The following is a 23779-nucleotide window of genomic DNA, read 5'->3' on the forward strand; positions in this document are numbered from 1 at the left end:
AGGTAAGTCAGTTAAGAACAAATCCTTTTTACAATGACGGCTAAACCCTCCCCTAACCCGGTCGACGCTTGGCCAAACCCTCCCCTAACCCGGACGACGCTGGGCCAAACCCTCCCCTAACCCGGACGACGCTGGGCCAATTGTGCACAGCCCTATGCGACTCCCGATCACGGGCCAGTTGTGCTACTGCTCGGAATCGAACCCGGCGATGCAGTGCCTTAGACCAATGTGCCACTCGGGAGGCCCAAATGGAACATGCATTGGCACTTTAGTCAGACTTATTACCGTAGTTTACAGTAGGCTTTAAGACAGTAGTCACCAATACAGTAGAGAATCTCATTAGCCAGTAGAAAGTGCATGTGAAGGTTGCTAGGGGACTTAGGTCCTGTGATGTGTTTGTAGTTAGGGATCGTGACCAATGGGGTGTCAAGTTACATCCACTAAAATAAAACACACAGAGCAAAGAGTTCAAAACCACACATTTCAGTCCATGATTTTAATAAAATAAGTATAATACGGCAATGTAGATAACATTATATTTTTTTCCCGACACAGCTGTGCAGAGTCAAACATACAAACCCCAAACAGTTTTCGAATTTTTTATGTTTTAATGCAGCAGACGGACAATAGATGGTTTCATACAACCCCCACCACCCCAACCCCCAAAAAAGGGTTTGGAAAATATTAGTAACTTCATCTTAAAGTGCAGTCATCTTCAATCATAAAATATTTTTGTTTTCCTGTCACCTAGTTGTTAATCCATACTGTCAAAACGCCATACTCAGCAGTGCAAATCAGAAAGGTTGGCAGGCAGCGATGATAGAAATAGACTTAATTATAAAAACTAACAGCATTATTAATTACATAAACTATGGAGCATTCTTATTGGAGAAACGGCTGCCAAATAAACACAATGTCATACTGAAGCGTCACTTAGACGACCCCTGAACTGGAAAAAACAGAGGCGGAATAGGATAAAATTACACAATGAGGGGAAATGTATCCTAGGTATTGGTACATACAAGTGCACACCACTCTGTTAGTGATGTAAAGAGCTGGTAACAATAAGCAGAGATATGAAACTCAATGGCTGCGTTTACACAAGCAACCCAGTTCTTATCTTTTGCCCAATTATTGGCAAAGGATATGATCTGATTGGCCAAAAGACCAATTATTGGCAAAATATAATTGTGCTGCCTGTGCAAATGCAGCCAATTAGTAATTGTCCTGAATGTGCCAATGTATCAATCTTGAAAACAGGTTCATCTTGTAATGTTGACAAGACAAAGCATTTCAGACAGTTCTGCAGATTGTAACGTTGCTTTTCAGACAGATTGAGGGTGTACTGTCCCTTCAGTTCCTCTGACAGTGGTTGGATGTAGCAGAGGTACCAGATCATGATGATCAATAGCAGATGAGCTAGTTAACTCATTTCAGGATTACGATTATTTCTTGTAAACACCAGAATCCATTTTTTAGATACATGCTCCCAGTTGTGTGTCAATCCTGGATCATAGAGAAAACCCTTCCCATCGGTAAAGTGCAGCAGAGAAATAGTCAATCCTTCAACATCTTTACACTGCTATTTGAGAGGAAAAAGCAAAACAATATTTTTAAAAAAGGTATTTGAATCTTAAACTTGTACACTGTTACTGATTAATACCAGTAAGTACAGCATGTCATCATTTGGGTTAATTATTTTGCATACTGAATGATGACAGATTTCTGCTGGTCCTCATTTACTAAACAAGTGGCCATGGGTAAATCTAAAGGTTTTAATCCTTGCAGCGTACGTAGATTTTTTTGTATCTATGTGTGCATTTGAAAATGGCACCCATTCCCCTTTATAGCAGACTACTACTAAGTAGTGCACTATATAGGAAATGGGGTGCCATTTGGGAAGCAGGCACAGAGATGAATGTGGCACATAGACATAAGCAACACAGACAGTCCAAACAGCATCACATCTCCTTCCATTCATTCCAAGAAAACAAAAAAGATAAAGAATACAGATACAATAAACATTGACGTACAACTGTCCAACAAACAATAATACAGACCGACAGTTCTTTCATAGTCGTCTCACTGTGATGACACAGACAGTTCTTTCATAGTCTCACTGTGATGACACGCTGGTCTTTCATAGTCGTCTCACTGTGATGACACGCTGGTCTTTCATAGTCGTCTCACTGTGATGACACGCTGGTCTTTCATAGTCGTCTCACTGTGATGACACGCTGTTCTTTCATAGTCATCTCACTGTGATGACACAGACAGTTCTTTCATAGTCGTCTCACTGTGATGACATGCTGTTGGTTGGTGGATGTCAGGTCAGAGTCCCTCTAAAACACCTGCGGTTCATATGCTTGCTTTCTGCATCACTTCCCTCACAGTTGCTTGTACGTTCCAGTCAAGTCACTTCGCTGTAAATAAGAAGAAACAAGCTCCACTGAAATCATAAGTCATTCACTGCAGTCTTCCAGATAGACACCAGACTTGTCTGATGCCACCTCATCTTTAAACCACCTGTACAGTCCACTGACCAGTCATTTTTGTGCTAAAGGGAGAACCAACCTAGGCGGCCATATTGGAAAGGAGTTGATGCCCCATCCCCTACCTCAAACCTTAAGGGCCGGGGGTCAACTCATCGGACAGGAACTAAATTTAGAAGAAAAAAAACTGAAGGAGCAAAAAAGTGATTGAGCAGGACGACAGGTAACCTTTAGGGGTGACTGGGACCACAGGGTCAGGACGACAGGTAACCTTTAGGGGTGGTTGGGACCACAGGGTCAGGACGACAGGTAACCTTTAGGGGTGACTGGGACCACAGGGTCAGGACGACAGGTAACCTTTAGGGGTGACTGGGACCACAGGGTCAGGATGACAGGTAACCTTTATAAGTGGTTCTAACAACAGGGTCAGGACGACAGGTAACCTTTAGGGGTGGATGGGACCACAGGGTCAGGATGAGAGGTAACCTTTAGGGGTGACTGGGACCACAGGGTCAGGACGACAGGTAACCTTTAGGGGTGGATGGGACCACAGGGTCAGGATGAGAGGTAACCTTTAGGGGTGACTGGGACCACAGGGTCAGGATGACAGGTAACCTTTATAAGTGGTTCTAACAACAGGGTCAGGACGACAGGTAACCTTTAGGGGTGGATGGGACCACAGGGTCAGGATGAGAGGTAACCTTTATAAGTGGTTCTAACAACAGGGTCAGGACGACAGGTAACCTTTAGGGGTGGATGGGACCACAGGGTCAGGACGACAGGTAACCTTTAGGGGTGACTGGGACCACAGGGTCAGGATGACAGGTAACCTTTAGGGGTGGATGGGACCACAGGGTCAGGATGAGAGGTAACCTTTAGGGGTGGTTCTAACAACAGGGTCAGGACGACAGGTAACCTTTAGGGGTGACTGGGACCACAGGGTCAGGACGACAGGTAACCTTTAGGGGTGACTGGGACCACAGGGTCAGGACGACAGGTAACCTTTGGGGGTGACTGGGACCACAGGGTCAGGATGAGAGGTAACCTTTAGGGGTGGATGGGACCACAGGGTCAGGACGACAGGTAACCTTTAGGGGTGACTGGGACCACAGGGTCAGGACGACAGGTAACCTTTAGGGGTGACTGGGACCACAGGGTCAGGACGACAGGTAACCTTTAGGGGTGACTGGGACCACAGGGTCAGGACGACAGGTAACCTTTAGGGGTGACTGGGACCACAGGGTCAGGACGACAGGTAACCTTTGGGGGTGACTGGGACCACAGGGTCAGGATGAGAGGTAACCTTTAGGGGTGGATGGGACCACAGGGTCAGGACGACAGGTAACCTTTAGGGGTGACTGGGACCACAGGGTCAGGACGACAGGTAACCTTTAGGGGTGACTGGGACCACAGGGTCAGGACGACAGGTAACCTTTAGGGGTGGATGGGACCACAGGGTCAGGACGACAGGTAACCTTTAGGGGTGGTTCTAACAACAGGGTCAGGACGACAGGTAACCTTTAGGGGTGACTGGGACCACAGGGTCAGGACGACAGGTAACCTTTAGGGGTGACTGGGACCACAGGGTCAGGACGACAGGTAACCTTTAGGGGTGGATGGGACCACAGGGTCAGGACGACAGGTAACCTTTAGGGGTGACTGGGACCACAGGGTCAGGACGAGAAGGAAGAGCGATCCTCTTCAGAGCGTTGCTGCGGTCGATGGTCCCTGCTTTCTTCAGTTTGCCTATACTGAATGATGTGATGGAGCTGAGGAGGGCACCACGCCCCATACCGTTGGCAGGAGGAGGACCTGACCCAGGGAGAGGAGGATGCGGAGGGGGGTGGGACTGGCCAGGGTTATCACTTGGAGGAGGTAGAGGAGGAGGAGGAGGAGGAGGTGGTGGTGCAACTCCTGCATCAACAAGAAAATCAACTGTTAGAACATTGCGTGGTTGTCTGATGTATAAGAATACATCAATATGTTTTCTGTATCAGGTGTTTCCAATCTCATCAATTAAAACCACAGGGATCACAATCTACAATGTTACACTTGAGCTTCAAGCAGTGTTTGAGTCTGCGAGGGTTATCTGAGCAAAAACATTTGTTGGGAGGTGGACAATATCAATGACAACTGGTAAAAAATAAAATATCCCCCCCCAAAAAAGGAAATAAACGTTAAATGTTTTGATCATTGCAGATTGTGACGTTTTAAAGTTGCAGACACCCTTTTACCAAGCAAGCAAAGGCAAATCAATACAGGAGATGAAATAAAATACATCTTTAATTCAATTGTAACTACTAATATTTGACGTTTTAGTGAGCAGAAATCTGAAGGTTGTGTTAGAAGTTGAAACACACCACCATTTCCCAAACGGACGACGCCCGGCACCATTTCCCAAACGGACGACGCCCGGCACCATTTCCCAAACGGACGACGCCCGGCACCATTTCCCAAACGGACGACGCCCGGCACCATTTCCCAAACGGACGACGCCCGGCACCATTTCCCAAACGGACGACGCCCGGCACCATTTCCCAAACGGACGACGCCCGGCACCATTTCCCAAACGGACGACGCCCGGCACCATTTCCCAAACGGACGACGCCCGGCACCATTTCCCAAACGGACGACGCCCGGCACCATTTGCAAACGGACGACGCCCGGCACCATTTGAAAACGGACGACGCCCGGCACCATTTCCCAAACGGACGACGCCCGGCACCATTTGCAAACGGACGACGCCCGGCACCATTTGCAAACGGACGACGCCCGGCACCATTTCAAAACGGACGACGCCCGGCACCATTTCAAAACGGACGACGCCCGGCACCATTTCAAAACGGACGATGCCCGGCACCATTTGCAAACGGACGACACCCCGCCGTTTTAAAACGGACGACGCCCAGCACATTTTCAAAACGGACGACGTCCGGCACATTTTCAAAACGGACGACGCCCCTCCAATTTAAAAACGGACGACACCCGACCGTTTTAAAACGGACATCTCACTATTACAATCGCGTTGGATTTGTAATTTACTCTGTTAAGATTGTCATCTAGAATAGGTTCTATAATATAAAGCTCTAAAATATTTCCATAATTAAGATATGAGGATCCTGCAAAACAATGTGTGTTTCTCCATTAGTATTTGTTTCATCTCATTTTCTCTGAGCAGTGTCATTCCATACTTCTACTATGGAGACAAGCCTAACTACAGTAGTACAGAGTACTGTATTGTAGTGTACTTGCTATGATTCAGGGTCGACTACAGCTTTACAAACATATAAGAATTATTGAATTACTTTACCCCACACATGTTCAAAATGATGCATGCTCTACTTGGCAGACAGACAGCAAAGGGAGGAAAAGAGAGGCAGATTAATTACTGTTATTGGTCATCAGTACCTTGAGGAGTACAATCAACACTACTGTTAATCAAAACTAATGTTCATTATTTACAGTGTGGTGTGATTATTGATTAGCCGAGTGGAAAATGAATGAAAAAGTACATAAAACAAGAAAAGAGCCGTTGAAGTATGACTACTCAGATGGTCCATCGGCAATAGTAAATCACATGATAATATGAGGACAACATCATAAAAAAATTAAACAAATTACATTCAAGTTACCAGTCGGTTTTCACCAGCTAAAAACGAAATAGCCTTACTAGTCTAATATACAGTATGGTTGTTGAAAAAAAGTATATATACACACACACCAATATACATGCTTACAAATACAATCTTCCTTATAAAATCACCATGCTCTTTGATAGAACTCAAGACATCATGAAATCATATATATATATTTTTTTAAAGTCTCAAAACTGCCTCTATATAAAACTCTGTACCAGTGCTTCTTCTAACCTAATACTACATGTTCTTCATTACCATTATAATGCCTCTGTCTTACCACAAGGGGGAGCCCCACCATACGGAAAACACTGCTAAGACATGGTTACAACACACACCTCATGCACATCACTGAGGAGGAACTGTTACTTCCATCAGTATCAAATGGGCAGGGTGCAGACTGATTTCAAAACTGCCAAAGTTATAGTCTGTGTGAACCGGAGGGTCTGGTATCTACCATAGAGTTCTAGTCTGTGTGAACCGGAGGGTCTGGTATCTACCATAGAGTTCTAGTCTGTGTGAACCGGAGGATCTGGTATCTACCATAGAGTTATGGTCTGTGTGAACCGGAGGGTCTGGTATCTACCATAGTTATAGTCTGTGTGAACCGGAGGGTCTGGTATCTACCATAGAGTTATAGTCTGTGTGAACCGGAGGATCTGGTATCTACCATAGAGTTATGGTCTGTGTGAACCGGAGGGTCTGGTATCTAGCATAGAGTTCTAGTCTGTGTGAACCGGAGGGTCTGGTATCTACCATAGAGTTATAGTCTGTGTGAACCGGAGGGTCTGGTATCTACCATAGAGTTCTAGTCTGTGTGAACCGGAGGGTCTGGTATCTACCATAGAGTTCTAGTCTGTGTGAACCGGAGGGTCTGGTATCTACCATAGAGTTATAGTCTGTGTGAACCGGAGGGTCTGGTATCTACCATAGAGTTATAGTCTGTGTGAACCGGAGGATCTGGTATCTACCATAGAGTTATAGTCTGTGTGAACCGGGAGGGTCTGGTATCTACCATAGAGTTATAGTCTGTGTGAACCGGAGGGTCTGGTATCTACCATAGAGTTATAGTCTGTGTGAACCGGAGGGTCTGGTATCTACCATAGAGTTATAGTCTGTGTGAACCGGGGGGTCTGGTATCTACCATAGAGTTATAGTCTGTGTGAACCGGAGGGTCTGGTATCTACCATAGAGTTCTAGTCTGTGTGAACCGGAGGGTCTGGTATCTACCATAGAGTTATGGTCTGTGTGAACCGGAGGGTCTGGTATCTACCATAGAGTTATAGTCTGTGTGAACCGGGAGGGTCTGGTATCTACCATAGAGTTATAGTCTGTGTGAACCGGAGGGTCTGGTATCTACCATAGAGTTATAGTCTGTGTGAATCGGAGGGTCTGGTATCTACCATAGAGTTATAGTCTGTGTGAACCGGAGGGTATGGTATTTACCATAGAGTACCAGAAGACTGTTTTCATTAGCATCATCGCTAACGAGCACACACACTCCCGTTGCCTCCTCATAAAGTGTCAGTAAATATTAATTACTGATGCATTCTGTTCATGTCTTATGATAAACTTGGGCAAATCAATAAATGTTATTAAATTTCCCACTAAGGTTGAATATTGTTGAATTCAGTTTTTAATGCCTGGATTCCACGAGGGCCCCAGTGATCAAATTTGGACGAGAATGAGGCTCTCCTCTACCTATTGTTCCCTACAGTGATGATACGCCATCTTCATCGTTTATCTGCAAATAATAGCCAAAAAGCCTAGGCCTACCAGTAGCTTACGCAAATTAGGGAGCCAAATAAACGGTTCTCTCACCAACGCCATTCAGTAGGCTACACTGGCTGACGAGACAAGAGTCACTCACTTTGGTGTCATTGTCTATCAAGCCTCAACATCCTAGGAAAGGGAATATTTTGGTTTACTTGTCAGAGAGTGATACCATGGACAGACAGTGCATTTAGACATTTGCTAAACAAGTCCAATAATAGTGTTTAATGGGATATTTTAATGACTACTTAATCTCTGAACAATGTTCTGTAAGATCCCTCAGTCGAGCAGTGAATTTCAAAACATAATGACCAGGGAGGTTTTCCAATGCCTCGCAAAAAAGGAGGGCACCTATTGGTAGATGAGTAAAAAAAAAAAAAAAAATACATTTGAGCATGGTGAAGTTATTAATTACACTTTGGATGGTGTATCAATACACCCAGTCACTACAAAGATACAGGCGTCCTTCCTAACTCAGTTGCCGGAGAGGAAGGAAACCGCTCAGGGATTTCACCAGAAGGCCAATGGGGACTTTAAAACAGAGTTTAATGGCTGTGATAGGAGAAAACTGAGGATGGATCAACAACATTGTAGTTACTCCACAATACTAACCTAAATGACAGAGTGAAAAGGAGGAAGCCTGTACAGAATAAAAAATATTCCAGAACATGCATCCTGTTTGCAACAAGTCACTTAAGTAATTCTGCAAAAAAATGTGGCAAAGAAATCCGTTATGTTCTGAATACAAATCATTATGTTTGGGGCAAATCCAATAAAACACATCACTGAGTACCACTTCATATTTTCAAGCATGGTGGCGGCTGCATCATGTTATGGGTGTGCTTGTCATCGTTAAGGACTGGGGAAATTTTTTTTTTAAATAAAAAGAAAGGGAATGGAGCTAAGCATAGGCAAAATCCTAGAAGAAAACCAGGTTCAGTCTACTTTCCACCAGACACTGGGAGATGAATTCACCTTTCAGCAGGACAATAACCTAAAACACAAAGGCCAAATCTACACTGGAGTTGCTTACCAAGACTACATAGAATGTTCCCAAGAGGCTTAGTTACAGTTTTGACTTAAATTGGCTTGAAAACCTGAAAATTGCTATTTCCCCCCCCCCCCAAACCCTTATTTTACCAGGTAAATTGACTGAGAACACATTCTCATTTACAGCAACAACCTGGAGAATAGTTACAGGGGAGAGGAGGGGTGATGAATAAGCCAATTGGAAGCTGTCTAGCAATGATTAATAACCAATATGACAGAGCTTGAAGAACAAAACCCCCCAAAAATGATGCTAATCTTGTACAATCCAGCTGTGCAAAGCTCTTTGAGACTTGCCCAGAACGACTCACAGCTGTCATGGCTGCCAAAGGTGATTCTAACATGTATTGACTCAGGGGGTTGAATACCTATCATCTAAAATCAAGATATTAGTGTATAATTTTAATAAAATTACAAAAGTTAAAATACTCTGTCAAAGTAGAAGAATAATTCTATGTAGATGGATTAATTGTCAACCATTTGTAACAACAAAAAAATAAGAAAAATATCAAGGAGTGTGAATACTTTCTGAAGGCACTGTATGATTCACGTTGGAATGATTTATGAATGGCAAACGGATTTATAGTAGATCGACTTTAGTCAGTAACTTCAACACCTTTTATAAAACCAGTCAACACTTGCTGTTCAGTTGTCAATTAAAACCCAGTAAATAGCCTACAATAAGCTCCTAGAAACGCATCGGACAGATTTTGGTGAGAGTGAAACCTCTCGCTTTGCCTCTTCGTCTCTGTTGCGTTTCCCTGTCATGGCTTTGTGACTGACAGGCGCCTTGTCCTATCAAATCGCTAGAAGACGCATATCGTTCATTCTAGTGGGAGAAGGCTCGACGGACAAGTAAATAGAAAACGTTTAAATGAAAAGTAGCCTAGTTAATATGAAGTGGAAAATGTATCCGGCTGAAAATGAGTATGTAACAGGCTGATTAGCCGCCAGCCGGCGCTAGTGGAAAACACTGTTTAACATAACAGGCTGATTAGTTACTAAAAGCTGCATATCTTCATGCTAATATAGTTGGTACCTACCTGTAGTGTGAGGAGGGGTGGGGGAGGAGGGAGAGGTCGGTGGGGAGCTGGCTCCTGAACCTAAAGACAGGAAGATAGACATCCGATCAGTCTGCCAGCCAGCCAGCCCGCCAGCCAGCCCGCCAGCATTGCATTGAAAACAGTGTTGCCATGTCAGTGTTGCCAGGGTAAACAAAGCTGCTATGTCATCCATGTGTATGGACATTTTCTAATGTTAATACCCAAAACTATAGTACTATATAACTACCTAAGTATACCTACCCTCCTGTAGGTTTTAACTTCAACCCTGTTCCTGGAGAGATACCCTCCTGTAGGTTTTAACTCCAACCCTGTTCCTGGAGAGAGACCCTCCTGGAGGTTTTAACTCCGACCCTGTTCCCGGAGAGATACCCTCCTGTAGGTTTTAACTCCAACCCTGTTCCTGGAGAGAGACTCTCCTGGAGGTTTTAACTCCGACCCTGTTCCTGGAGAGAGACCCTCCTGTAGGTTTTAACTCCAACCCTGTTCCCGGAGAGAGACCCTCCTGTAGGTTTTAACTCCAACCCTGTTCCCGGAGAGATACCCTCCTGTAGGTTTTAACTCCAACCCTGTTCCTGGAGAGAGACCCTCCTGTAGGTTTTAACTCCAACCCCAGTTGTAACTGACCTGATTCAGTTTATCAAGCAGCTGATTATTAGAATTAGGTGTACTAGATTAGGGTTGGAGTTAAAACCTACAGGAGGGTCTCTCTCCAGGAACAGGGTTGAGGTTAAAACCTACAGGAGGATTTCTCTCCAGGAACAGGGTTGGAGTTGAAACCTACAGGAGGGTATCTCTCCAGGAACAGGGTTGGAGTTAACCTATAGGAGGGTAGCGCTCCAGGAACAGGGTTGGAGTTAACCTATAGGAGGGTATCTCTCCAGGAACAGGGTTGGAGTTAACCTATAGGAGGGTAGCTCTCCAGGAACAGGGTTGAGTTAACCTATAGGAGGGTAGCTCTCCAGGAACAGGGTTGGAGTTAACCTATAGGAGGGTAGCTCTCCAGGAACAGGGTTGGAGTTAACCTATAGGAGGGTAGCTCTCCAGGAACAGGGTTGGAGTTTACCTATAGGAGGGTAGCTCTCCAGGAACAGGGTTGGCGTTAACCTATAGGAGGGTAGCTCTCCAGGAACAGGGTTGGAGTTAACCTATAGGAGGGTAGATCTCCAGGAACAGGGTTGGAGTTAACCTATAGGAGGGTAGCTCTCCAGGAACAGGGTTGGAGTTAACCTATAGGAGGGGGTTGAAGTTAACCTATAGGAGGGTATCTCTCCAGGAACAGGGTTGAAGTTAACCTATAGGAGGGTAGCTCTCCAGGAACAGGGTTGGAGTTAACCTATAGGAGGGTAGCTCTCCAGGAACAGGGTTGGAGTTAACCTATAGGAGGGTAGCTCTCCAGGAACAGGGTTGGAGTTTACCTATAGGAGGGTAGCTCTCCAGGAACAGGGTTGGAGTTAACCTATAGGAGGGTAGTTCTCCAGGAACAGTGTTGGAGTTAACCTATAGGAGGGTAGCTCTCCAGGAACAGGGTTGGAGTTAACCTATAGGAGGGTAGCTCTCCAGGAACAGGGTTGGAGTTAACCTATAGGAGGGTAGCTCTTCAGGAACAGGGTTGGAGTTAACCTATAGGAGGGTAGCTCTCCAGGAACAGGGTTGGAGTTAACCTATAGGAGGGCAGCTCTCCAGGAACAGGGTTGGAGTAAACCTATAGGAGGGTCTCTCTCCAGGAACAGGGTTGGAGTTAACCTATAGGAGGGTAGCTCTCCAGGAACAGGGTTGGAGTTAACCTATAGGAGGGTAGCTCTCCAGGAACAGGGTTGGAGTTAACCTATAGGAGGGTAGCTCTCCAGGAACAGGGTTAGAGAGCCTAGCTGTACTATGTTATTACCTTGCAGCCTCCACTAGAGCATGCTTTAGCCACATTGAAAAACACAGTTCACGTTTTATAGTCTTATAATAAAGAGTTAATACATTTCTGTTTGAGCACTCAGCAGGAGTATATTCACAGTCTATTTAAACCACAGTGCTGATGACATACCAGAGTTGTTGTTGAACTTCACAGAATGATCCTCCTCGTTCTCATAGGCCGACTGTCTGGACTTCTACAAAAACAAACAAACATATTTCTATCAATGACAATTCTGCTACAAAATGATAATGAATCGTGTGTGTGTGTGTGCTAGGGATCTGCTTCGTTCCGTTTTAAGATGATTCAATACGTATCTAGATACATGGACTGGTACCACACAGGAACGATACATGGACTGGTACCACACAGGAACGATACATGGACTGGTACCACACAGGAACCATACATGGACTGGTACCACACAGGAACGATACGTGTCTAGATACATGGACTGGTACCACACAGGAACCATACGTATCTAGATACATGGACTGGTACCACACAGGAACGATACATGGACTGGTACCACACAGGAACCATACATGGACTGGTACCACACAGGAACGATACATGGACTGGTACCACACAGGAACGATACGTGTCTAGATACATGGACTGGTACCACACAGGAACGATACATGGACTGGTACCACACAGGAACGATACATGGACTGGTATCACACAGGAACCATACGTATCTAGATACATGGACTGGTACCACACAGGAACCATACGCATCTAGATATATGGACTGGTACCACAAAGGAACGATACATGGACTGGTACCACAAAGGAACGATACATGGACTGGTACCACACAGGAACCATACTTATCTAGATACATGGACTGGTACCACACAGGAACCATACATGGACTGGTACCACACAGGAACGATACGTGTCTAGATACATGGACTGGTACCACACAGGAACCATACGTATCTAGATACATGGACTGGTACCACACAGGAACGATACATGGACTGGTACCACACAGGAACCATACATGGACTGGTACCACACAGGAACGATACATGGACTGGTACCACACAGGAACGATACGTGTCTAGATACATGGACTGGTACCACACAGGAACGATACATGGACTGGTACCACACAGGAACGATACATGGACTGGTATCACACAGGAACCATACGTATCTAGATACATGGACTGGTACCACACAGGAACCATACGCATCTAGATATATGGACTGGTACCACAAAGGAACGATACATGGACTGGTACCACAAAGGAACGATACATGGACTGGTACCACACAGGAACCATACTTATCTAGATACATGGACTGGTACCACACAGGAACCATACATGGACTGGTACCACAAAGGAACGATACATGGACTGGTACCACACAGGAACCATACGTATCTAGATACATGGACTGGTACCACACAGGAACCATACGCATCTAGATATATGGACTGGTACCACAAAGGAACGATACATGGACTGGTACCACACAGGAACCATACATGGACTGGTACCACAAAGGAACGATACATGGACTGGTACCACACAGGAACCATACATGTACTGGTACCACACAGGAACCATACATGTACTGGTACCACAAAGGAACGATACATGGACTGGTACCACACAGGAACCATACTTATCTAGATACATGGACTGGTACCACACAGGAACCATACTTATCTAGATATATGGACTGGTACCACACAGGAACCATACGTATCTAGATACATGGACTGGTACCACACAGGAACCATACGTATCTAGATACATGGACTGGTACCACACAGGAACCATACATAGACTGGTACCACACAGGAACCATACGTATCTAGATACATGGACTGGTACCACAAAGGAACGATACATGGACTGGTACCACAAAGGAACGACACGTATCTAGATACATGGACTGGTACCACAAAGGAACGAGACGTATCTAGATACATGGACTGGTACCACACAGGAACCATACGTATCTAGATACATGGACTGGTACCACACAGGAACCATACGCATCTAGATACATGGACTGGTACCACAAAGGAACGATACATGGACTGGTACCACACAGGAACGACACGTATCTAGATACATGGACTGGTACCACAAAGGAACGATACATGGACTGGTACCACAAAGGAACGACACGTATCTAGATACATGGACTGGTACCACAAAGGAACGAGACGTATCTAGATACATGGACTGGTACCACAAAGGAACGATACATGGACTGGTACCATACGTATCTAGATACATGGACTGGTACCACACAGGAACGATACATGGACTGGTACCACACAGGAACCATACTTATCTAGATACATGGACTGGTACCACACAGGAACGATACATGGACTGGTACCACACAGGAACCATACGTATCTAGATAGATGGACTGGTACCATACGTATCTAGATACATGGACTGGTACCACAAAGGAACGATACATGGACTGGTACCACAAAGGAACGATACATGGACTGGTACCACAAAGGAACGATACAAGGACTGGTACCACACAGGAACCATACATGGACTGGTACCACACAGGAACGATACATGGACTGGTACCACACAGGAACCATACATGGACTGGTACCACACAGGAACCATACATGGACTGGTACCACACAGGAACCATACATGGACTGGTACCACACAGGAACCATACGCATCTAGATATATGGACTGGTACCACACAGGAACCATACATGGACTGGTACCACACAGGAACTATACGTATCTAGATACATGGACTGGTACCACACAGGAACCATACGTATCTAGATACATGGACTGGTACCACACAGGAACCATACGCATCTAGATACATGGACTGGTACCACACAGGAACGATACATGGACTGGTACCACACAGGAACCATACTTATCTAGATACATGGACTGGTACCACAAAGGAACGATACATGGACTGGTACCACAAAGGAACGATACAAGGACTGGTACCACACAGGAACCATACATGGACTGGTACCACACAGGAACGATACATGGACTGGTACCACACAGGAACGATACATGGACTGGTACCACACAGGAACCATACATGGACTGGTACCACACAGGAACCATACATGGACTGGTACCACACAGGAACCATACATGGACTGGTACCACACAGGAACCATACATGGACTGGTACCACACAGGAACCATACGCATCTAGATATATGGACTGGTACCACACAGGAACCATACATGGACTGGTACCACACAGGAACTATACGTATCTAGATACATGGACTGGTACCACACAGGAACCATACGTATCTAGATACATGGACTGGTACCACACAGGAACCATACGCATCTAGATACATGGACTGGTACCACACAGGAACGATACATGGACTGGTACCACACAGGAACCATACTTATCTAGATACATGGACTGGTACCACACAGGAACGATACATGGACTGGTACCACACAGGAACCATACGTATCTAGATAGATGGACTGGTACCATACGTATCTAGATACATGGACTGGTACCACAAAGGAACGATACATGGACTGGTACCACAAAGGAACGATACATGGACTGGTACCACAAAGGAACGATACAAGGACTGGTACCACACAGGAACCATACATGGACTGGTACCACACAGGAACGATACATGGACTGGTACCACACAGGAACCATACATGGACTGGTACCACACAGGAACCATACATGGACTGGTACCACACAGGAACCATACATGGACTGGTACCACACAGGAACCATACGTATCTAGATACATGGACTGGTACCACACAGGAACGATACGCATCTAGATATATGGACTGGTACCACACAGGAACCATACATGGACTGGTACCACACAGGAACTATACGTATCTAGATACATGGACTGGTACCACACAGGAACCATACGTATCTAGATACATGGACTGGTACCACACAGGAACCATACGCATCTAGATACATGGACTGGTACCACACAGGAACCATACTTATCTAGATACATGGACTGGTACCACACCAGGAACCATACGTCTGTGCGGTTGTGCCCGAGTCTGTGATGGTGTTCTCTACCTTTCTGGCCAGTATCTTCCTCCTCCTCTTCTCCTCCTCTGAGCCGTGGTGGGACTGAGCTCTGGTCAGCCTCCTGTGCTGCTGGTTCTGAGGAGATGATCAAACACCAATCAATCAATCCATCAATTGTTCCTTTCTTCCACCCATCCATCCAGCCAGCCAGCCAGCCATCACAGCTTTTCTGGCTCCAGGAAACTATCCATCTATCCATCTTATCTGGCTCCAGTCTGACTCCAGGAAACTGGCTGTAAGGAGTAAATATACCAACCGTTTTCTGCTCTTCTTGGAGTCGCTTTTCCATGCACTCTTTGGCAGTTTTCAAGGCGTCTCTTAATTTGTTGGGGATTTTGAACTGGAGTTTCTCTGAGTGAAACAGCAGCACATCGCTGAACAGCCTACCAGGACAGAGAGTGGGAGAAAGAGAGAGAGAGAGACACTTCATTATTGACCGTTTTCAAAGATAACACACAAGCGCCGCACGTTACTTATCTACAAAGGCGATAAAGTGATGACTTCTTCAGTGGTAGGCTATGATGTGATCTTCTCACGGATGGGCTGTTGAAAATGTACTCTACTCACGGTGTCTGCAGCAGTTGTGCAACAGTGGGCATCCCAGTCTTACAGGCATCTGTGGACAGGATGGATTGCAGCACAGACACTACGGAGAGAGGAGAGGCCAGGGACAACATCGGGAGAGAGGGCAACATCAGGAGAGAGGAGAGGACAACATCAGGAGAGAGGAGAGGACAACATCAGGAGAGAGGAGAGGACAACATCAGGAGAGAGGGCAACATCAGGAGAGAGGAGAGGACAACATCAGGAGAGAGGAGAGGCCAGGGACAACATCGGGAGAGAGGAGAGGCCAGGGACAACATCGGGAGAGAGGAGAGGGCAACATCAGGAGAGAGGAGAGGACAACATCAGGAGAGAGGAGAGGCCAGGGACAACATCGGGAGAGAGGAGAGGGCAACATCAGGAGAGAGGAGAGGACAACATCAGGAGAGAGGAGAGGACAACATCAGGAGAGGACAACATCAGGAGAGAGGAGAGGACAACATCAGGAGAGAGGAGAGGACAACATCAGGAGAGAGGAGAGGACAACATCAGGAGAGGACAACATCAGGAGAGGACAACATCAGGAGAGGACAACATCAGGAGAGAGGAGAGGACAACATCAGGAGAGAGGAGAGGACAACATCAGGAGAGAGGAGAGGACAACATCAGGAGAGAGGAGAGGACAACATCAGGAGAGAGGAGAGGACAACATCAGGAGAGAGGAGAGGACAACATCAGGAGAGGACAACATCAGGAGAGAGGAGAGGACAACATCAGGAGAGGACAACATCGGGAGAGGACAACATCGGGAGAGAGGCGAGGACAACATCAGGAGAGGACAACATCAGGAGAAGACAACATCAGGAGAGGACAACATCATGAGAGAGGAGAGGACAACATCACGAGAGAGGAGAGGACAACATCAGGAGAGCATCAGGAGAGGGGAGAGGACAACATCAGGAGAGCATCAGGAGAGGGGAGAGGACAACATCAGGAGAGGGGAGAGGACAACATCAGGAGAGGGGAGAGGACAACATCAGGAGAGGGGAGAGGACAACATCAGGAGAGGGGAGAGGAGAGCATCAGGAGAGAGGAGAGCATCAGGAGAGGGGAGAGCATCAGGAGAGGGGAGAGCATCAGGAGAGAGGAGAGCATCAGGAGAGAGGAGAGCATCAGGAGAGAGGAGAGCATCAGGAGAGAGGAGAGCATCAGGAGAGAGGAGAGCATCAGGAGAGCATCAGGAGAGAGGAGAGCATCAGGAGAGAGGAGAGCATCAGGAGAGAGGAGAGCATCAGGAGAGGGGAGAGGAGAGCATCAGGAGAGGGGAGAGCATCAGGAGAGAGGAGAGCATCAGGAGAGAGGAGAGCATCAGGAGAGAGGAGAGCATCAGGAGAGAGGAGAGCATCAGGAGAGAGGAGAGCATCAGGAGAGAGGAGAGCATCAGGAGAGAGGAGAGCATCAGGAGAGAGGAGAGCATCAGGAGAGAGGAGAGCATCAGGAGAGAGGAGAGCATCAGGAGAGAGGAGAGCATCAGGAGAGAGGAGCGCATCAGGAGAGAGGAGCGCATCAGGAGAGAGGAGCGCATCAGGAGAGAGGAGCGCATCAGGAGAGAGGAGCGCATCAGGAGAGAGGAGCGCATCAGGAGAGAGGAGCGCATCAGGAGAGAGGAGCGCATCAGGAGAGAGGAGCGCATCAGGAGAGAGGAGAGCATCAGGAGAGAGGACAGGGCAGGGAAACAGTGTATAAAAGCCCCTTTGATTTGAATTTAGAATACTCTAAAATGTAATTAGATCTACAAGGACATTTTATTGATCTGCCAGGATTTCCATTTAGAGATTCCGGTAAATTCTTTCACGTTTCCTTTTATATGTCCTATCAATTATTATTGAATTATTCACTGTGGCAACCACTTGTTATTCACCACGGCAACAAGACATTTGTATGATAAAGGGGTAACATTCTTCACCAGTTCTCTTACCATTTTATACAAAGCCTACCAGTTGGTAACTGCAATGTGAATTCTCCTGAGAGGAATTATAGTGTGTCATTTTTCTCTTATTCTAAACTGAGTATAGAGATTGTTGACATTACTGACATTAATGTAATATTGTTAATGGGATTTACATTGTAGTAATTTTCAATTAAATTTTATCCCGTTTCCCCTCTGTACACAGACCACATGTATACTCCGTTTCATCATTAAACTCCTAAGCTTTGTACGAATACCCATAGTAACATACTGTATACTTACTGAGTATATACACTACATACTATTAGTTCATTTTAGTAAACTGTAAACTAACGGTCTCCTTTCAGTTGATTGTACTAGCGCTTCGGCCCGTCTACCGGAGGGTGACGCTGTTGCTATGCAACTTCTTAATAGCTTGTTAGCATAGCATAGCTAACAAATTACTAGCTAGACATCTTATGACTTCATTAACCATGTCCATTGAGAACGCATGACTAAACCACTTAGCTAAGCTAATAATGACGTGAATAATCAAGTCAGTAAACGTTGGGTAGTTAGTTAGATAGCATATAGTTAATATACTGGCAAGTTTGATGTATTAGTAGCCAACTAACTTTACATAGCTAGCTAACATACCGGTACATACTGCTGTAATGATATGCTATGTGGTTCGTAAGGACAGCGTACCTAACAAATTGTCACCCAACATAACGTGTAACGTAACTTATTTGAAAAGTAATTTGTTTATTACCTTGCTCAACATTCTCTTAACATTTGTCATAATTAGTTAAAGCAATTAACTTTGTATCGGCTGAATATTTTTCCTCCATTTTCTTCAAATCTGAAAACGTTGTAAAGCCACGCCCATTTTTGGAAGAATTGCATTATGGGCCCTAAACGAAATAGTTTTCATTGCTTGTATATTGGCGAATGTAGTACATCATCAGGGAACGTTTGGAATACTAACTGTATCCATAGTACGACCAATAAGCATTCTATATACTCAATTTACGTCACATATTAGTACAGTTAGTGTGGTTACTATGAGTATTGGAACACAGCTCTAGACTGGGCTTCTGTGTCTGTCATCACTCTATGACCAGAGTGCTGTCTGGTATCCGTTTACTCCAAGTGGCCTAGCCACACAGACTCCGTTTTAAAAATCAGACTCATGTTCATTAGGAGAGAGGACAGGGAAACGTCCGGAGGAGAGGACAGGGAAACGTCCGGAGGAGAGGACAGGGAAACGTCCGGAGGAGAGGACAGGGAAACGTCCGGAGGAGAGGACAGGGAAACGTCCGGAGGAGAGGACAGGGAAACGTCCGGAGGAGAGGACAGGGAAACGTCCGGAGGAGAGGACAGGGAAACGTCCGGAGGAGAGGACAGGGAAACGTCCGGAGGAGAGGACAGGGAAACGTCCGGAGGAGAGGACAGGGAAACGTCCGGAGGAGAGGACAGGGAAACGTCCGGAGGAGAGGACAGGGAAACGTCAGGAGGAGAGGACAGGGAAACGTCAGGGTCATGTTCATTAGGAGAGAGGACAGGGAAACGTCAGGAGGAGAGGACCGGGAAACGTCAGGAGGAGAGGACCGGGAAACGTCAGGAGGAGAGGACCGGGAAACGTCAGGAGGAGAGGACCGGGAAACGTCAGAGTCATGTTCATTAGGAGAGAGGACAGGGAAACGTCCGGAGGAGAGGACAGGGAAACGTCCGGAGAGAGGACAGGGAAACATCAGAGTCATGTTCATTAGGAGGAAAATGCAAGAACTTACACAGGCAGCCCCATTCAAAAGACTGCGTAGTGGAAAAATATCAGAATTGGGCTTCTTGTGTAAACACAGCCTAAGTAATGTAAGTATGTTAGTACCTAGCCACTGAGGTGTTAGGCACTGGTGTGGTACCTAGCCGCTGAGGTGTTAGGCACTGGTGTGGTACCTAGCCGCTGAGGTGTTAGGCACTGGTGTGGTACCTAGCCGCTGAGGTGTTAGGCACTGGTGTGGTACCTAGCCGCTGAGGTGTTAGGCACTGGTGTGGTACCTAGCCGCTGAGGTGTTAGGCACTGGTGTGGTACCTAGCCGCTGAGGTGTTAGGCACTGGTGTGGTACCTAGCCGCTGAGGTGTTAGGCACTGGTGTGGTACCTAGCCGCTGAGGTGTTAGGCACTGGTGTGGTACCTAGCCGCTGAGGTGTTAGGCACTGGTGTGGTACCTAGCCGCTGAGGTGTTAGGCACTGGTGTGGTACCTAGCCGCTGAGGTGTTAGGCACTGGTGTGGTACCTAGCCGCTGAGGTGTTAGGCACTGGTGTGGTACCTAGCCGCTGAGGTGTTAGGCACTGGTGTGGTACCTAGCCGCTGAGGTGTTAGGCACTGGTGTGGTACCTAGCCGCTGAGGTGTTAGGCACTGGTGTGGTACCTAGCCGCTGAGGTGTTAGGCACTGGTGTGGTACCTAGCCACTGAGGTGTTAGGCACTGGTGTGGTACCTAGCCACTGAGGTGTTAGGCACTGGTGTGGTACCTAGCCACTGAGGTGTAAGTTACAGCAGGGTACTGTTGTGGTACCTAGCCACTGAGGTGGTACCTAGCCACTGAGGTATAAGTTACAGCAGGGTACTGTTGTGGTACCTACCCACTGAGGTGTAAGTCACAGCAGGGTACTGGTCGACAGGCACAGCATCAGGAGGTCTTCCGTACGTCATTTCATACAGTAAGTGTCCAAAAGAGTATACGTCTATACTCTCTGTCGTCTGAAAGGGTTAACAGAAACAAGACATTAGGGTTAGACATCGTCTGCATCCCAAAGTCCTAGTGGCTCTGCTCAAAAGTAGTGCACTATGTAGGGAGTAGGGTGCTAGTTGGAAAGGGAGCTAGTTGGAAAGGGAGCTAGTTGGAAAGGGTGCTAGTTGGAAAGGGTGCTAGTTGGAAAGGGTGCTAGTTGGAAAGGGTGCTAGTTGGAAAGGGAGCTAGTTGGAAAGGGAGCTAGTTGGGAAGGGAGCTAGTTGGGAAGGGAGCTAGTTGGGAAGGGTGCTAGTTGGGAAGGGTGCTAGTTGGGAAGGGTGCTAGTTGGGAAGGGTGCTAGTTGGGAAGGGTGCTAGTTGGGAAGGGTGCTAGTTGGGAAGGGTGCTAGTTGGGAAGGGAGCTAGTTGGGAAGGGAGCTAGTTGGGAAGGGAGCTAGTTGGGAAGGGAGCTAGTTGGGAAGGGAGCTAGTTGGGAAGGGAGCTAGTTGGGAAGGGAGCTAGTTGGAAAGGGTGCTAGTTGGAAAGGGTGCTAGTTGGAAAGGGTGCTAGTTGGAAAGGGAGCTAGTTGGAAAGGGAGCTAGTTGGAAAGGGAGCTAGTTGGGAAGGGAGCTAGTTGGGAAGGGTGCTAGTTGGGAAGGGAGCTAGTTGGGAAGGGAGCTAGTTGGGAAGGGAGCTAGTTGGGAAGGGTGCTAGTTGGGAAGGGAGCTAGTTGGGAAGGGAGCTAGTTGGGAAGGGTGCTAGTTGGGAAGGGTGCTAGTTGGGAAGGGTGCTAGTTGGGAAGGGAGCTAGTTGGGAAGGGAGCTAGTTGGGAAGGGAGCTAGTTGGAAAGGGTGCTAGTTGGGAAGGGAGCTAGTTGGAAAGGGAGCTAGTTGGAAAGGGAGCTAGTTGGGAAGGGAGCTAGTTGGGAAGGGAGCTAGTTGGAAAGGGAGCTAGTTGGGAAGGGAGCTAGTTGGGAAGGGAGCTAGTTGGGAAGGGAGCTAGTTGGGAAGGGTGCTAGTTGGAAAGGGTGCTAGTTGGGAAGGGAGCTAGTTGGGAAGGGTGCTAGTTGGGAAGCAGGATTGACATTTACAGAGAAAAATAAAATGTAAAAACACTCGTCATCACAGAACACCACAGAACATCCATGTCATCAGCACCCCTTTAAGGCTTCATTGAAGATTCCTTCATTGAGAATTATTTTTTAAATTAGGAGCAGGCTTCATCTATGTCCGTAAAACCAGTCCTTTAAGTAGGGCTCTGAGTTTTCCCTGGTGACGCCCTACCTATAAAAAGGTCGGTATTGTCTGACACTGCATTACATTCCCATGTGACCTGTATTAATGACACGACCACAACTATCTAAAACAGACAGTGTTGTCTTTCAGCAGACGGTCTCATCCAGAGCCCCTTACAGTAGTGAGTGAATACATAAAAATCCTCATTGCTTTTTCATATTGGTCCTCTGTGGGAATCGAACTCACATCCCGCTATAGCAAGCACCAACCATACCCACCGACACACATCCCGCTATAGCAAGCACCAACCATACCCACCGACACACATCCCGCTATAGCAAGCACCAACCATACCCACCGACACACATCCCGCTATAGCAAGCACCAACCATACCCACCGACACACATCCCGCTATAGCAAGCACCAACCATACCCACCGACACACATCCCGCTATAGCAAGCACCAACCATACCCACCGACACACATCCCGCTATAGCAACTGTACCAGGGCAGGCCCAGGAGACCCGTACCAGGGCAGGCCCAGGAGACTGTCCAGTACTTACGTTGATTTTCCTGAACTGTGTGATGTAGGGCCGGTAGTACGAGGGCAGGCCCAGCAGGCCGTTCTCTATGTCCAGTACTTTACACGTGTTGTCTTCTATCACTATGTTAGAAGCATGGAGGTGACCGTACGGAAAGCCTTTGTCATGGAGGAACTTCAGAACCTGACGGGAAAGAAACAGAACAAGAGTTTAGGATGGTATCACTCTGAACAATGACATGTAGCAAAACCAAGTGACTGGACTGCCATTGAATGAAATAGGAATTAAGGACCGTGGCTTTAACAGTGACATGTAGTGTGACAAATGACATTCAATAGCTGCAGGGGGTGATAATCTGGAGTCTGATCCAGAGGGTGATGCCCCCGATCCTGGGGGTGAGGAACATGGCCTGGAGCTGTGTGTGTGTGTGATGTCCCAGGGGTGGTTGAGGAAATAAGACACTGAAAAGACTCAATTTTTACAAAATATTAGTGTTCATTCTTTCTGCACGTGTTTAATCTCCAGAATCGGTCTTCCATATGTCTTTGATCTGCTGCAGCTCCAGTCCACTGTGTGTGTGTGTACACCTCCAGAATCTGTCGTCTGTACGTCCTGATCTGCTGCAGCTCCAGTCCACTCTGTGTGTGTGTGTGTGTGTGTACCTCCAGAATCTGTCGTCCGTACGTCCTGATCTGCTGCAGCTCCAGTCCCTGGATCTTCTTCGGGTTGCAGTGCTTCCTCATGAAGGCCTCTTTAGGCTTCACCTACAATCAGAA

The 23779-nt window shown here is 46.8% G+C and overlaps 1 protein-coding gene across 2 annotated transcripts in view; it reads right to left on the bottom strand.

The window, feature by feature from the left end:
- Positions 1–481: 481 nt before the first annotated feature.
- pxk (PX domain containing serine/threonine kinase) overlaps positions 482–23779 on the bottom strand; it is a 55711-nt gene continuing 32413 nt past the window's right edge. The window contains exons 9-18 of one of the 2 annotated variants that reach the window (XM_055869954.1): positions 23666–23767; positions 23025–23186; positions 21137–21254; positions 16568–16646; positions 16257–16383; positions 15989–16075; positions 12047–12110; positions 9991–10050; positions 5803–5830; positions 4317–4406 (exon numbers count right to left, since the gene is read on the bottom strand). In XM_055869954.1, coding sequence (XP_055725929.1) covers positions 5814–5830; positions 9991–10050; positions 12047–12110; positions 15989–16075; positions 16257–16383; positions 16568–16646; positions 21137–21254; positions 23025–23186; positions 23666–23767 — 816 coding nt within the window. In that variant the 3' untranslated portion in view covers positions 4317–4406; positions 5803–5813. Of the gene's footprint in view, positions 4407–5802; positions 5831–9990; positions 10051–12046; positions 12111–15988; positions 16076–16256; positions 16384–16567; positions 16647–21136; positions 21255–23024; positions 23187–23665; positions 23768–23779 lie in introns of both variants that reach the window. The other variant, XM_055869953.1, reaches the window with a different exon arrangement.

Source organism: Salvelinus fontinalis, chromosome 18 (assembly GCF_029448725.1).
Source record: "Salvelinus fontinalis isolate EN_2023a chromosome 18, ASM2944872v1, whole genome shotgun sequence".
NCBI lineage: Eukaryota > Metazoa > Chordata > Actinopteri > Salmoniformes > Salmonidae > Salvelinus > Salvelinus fontinalis.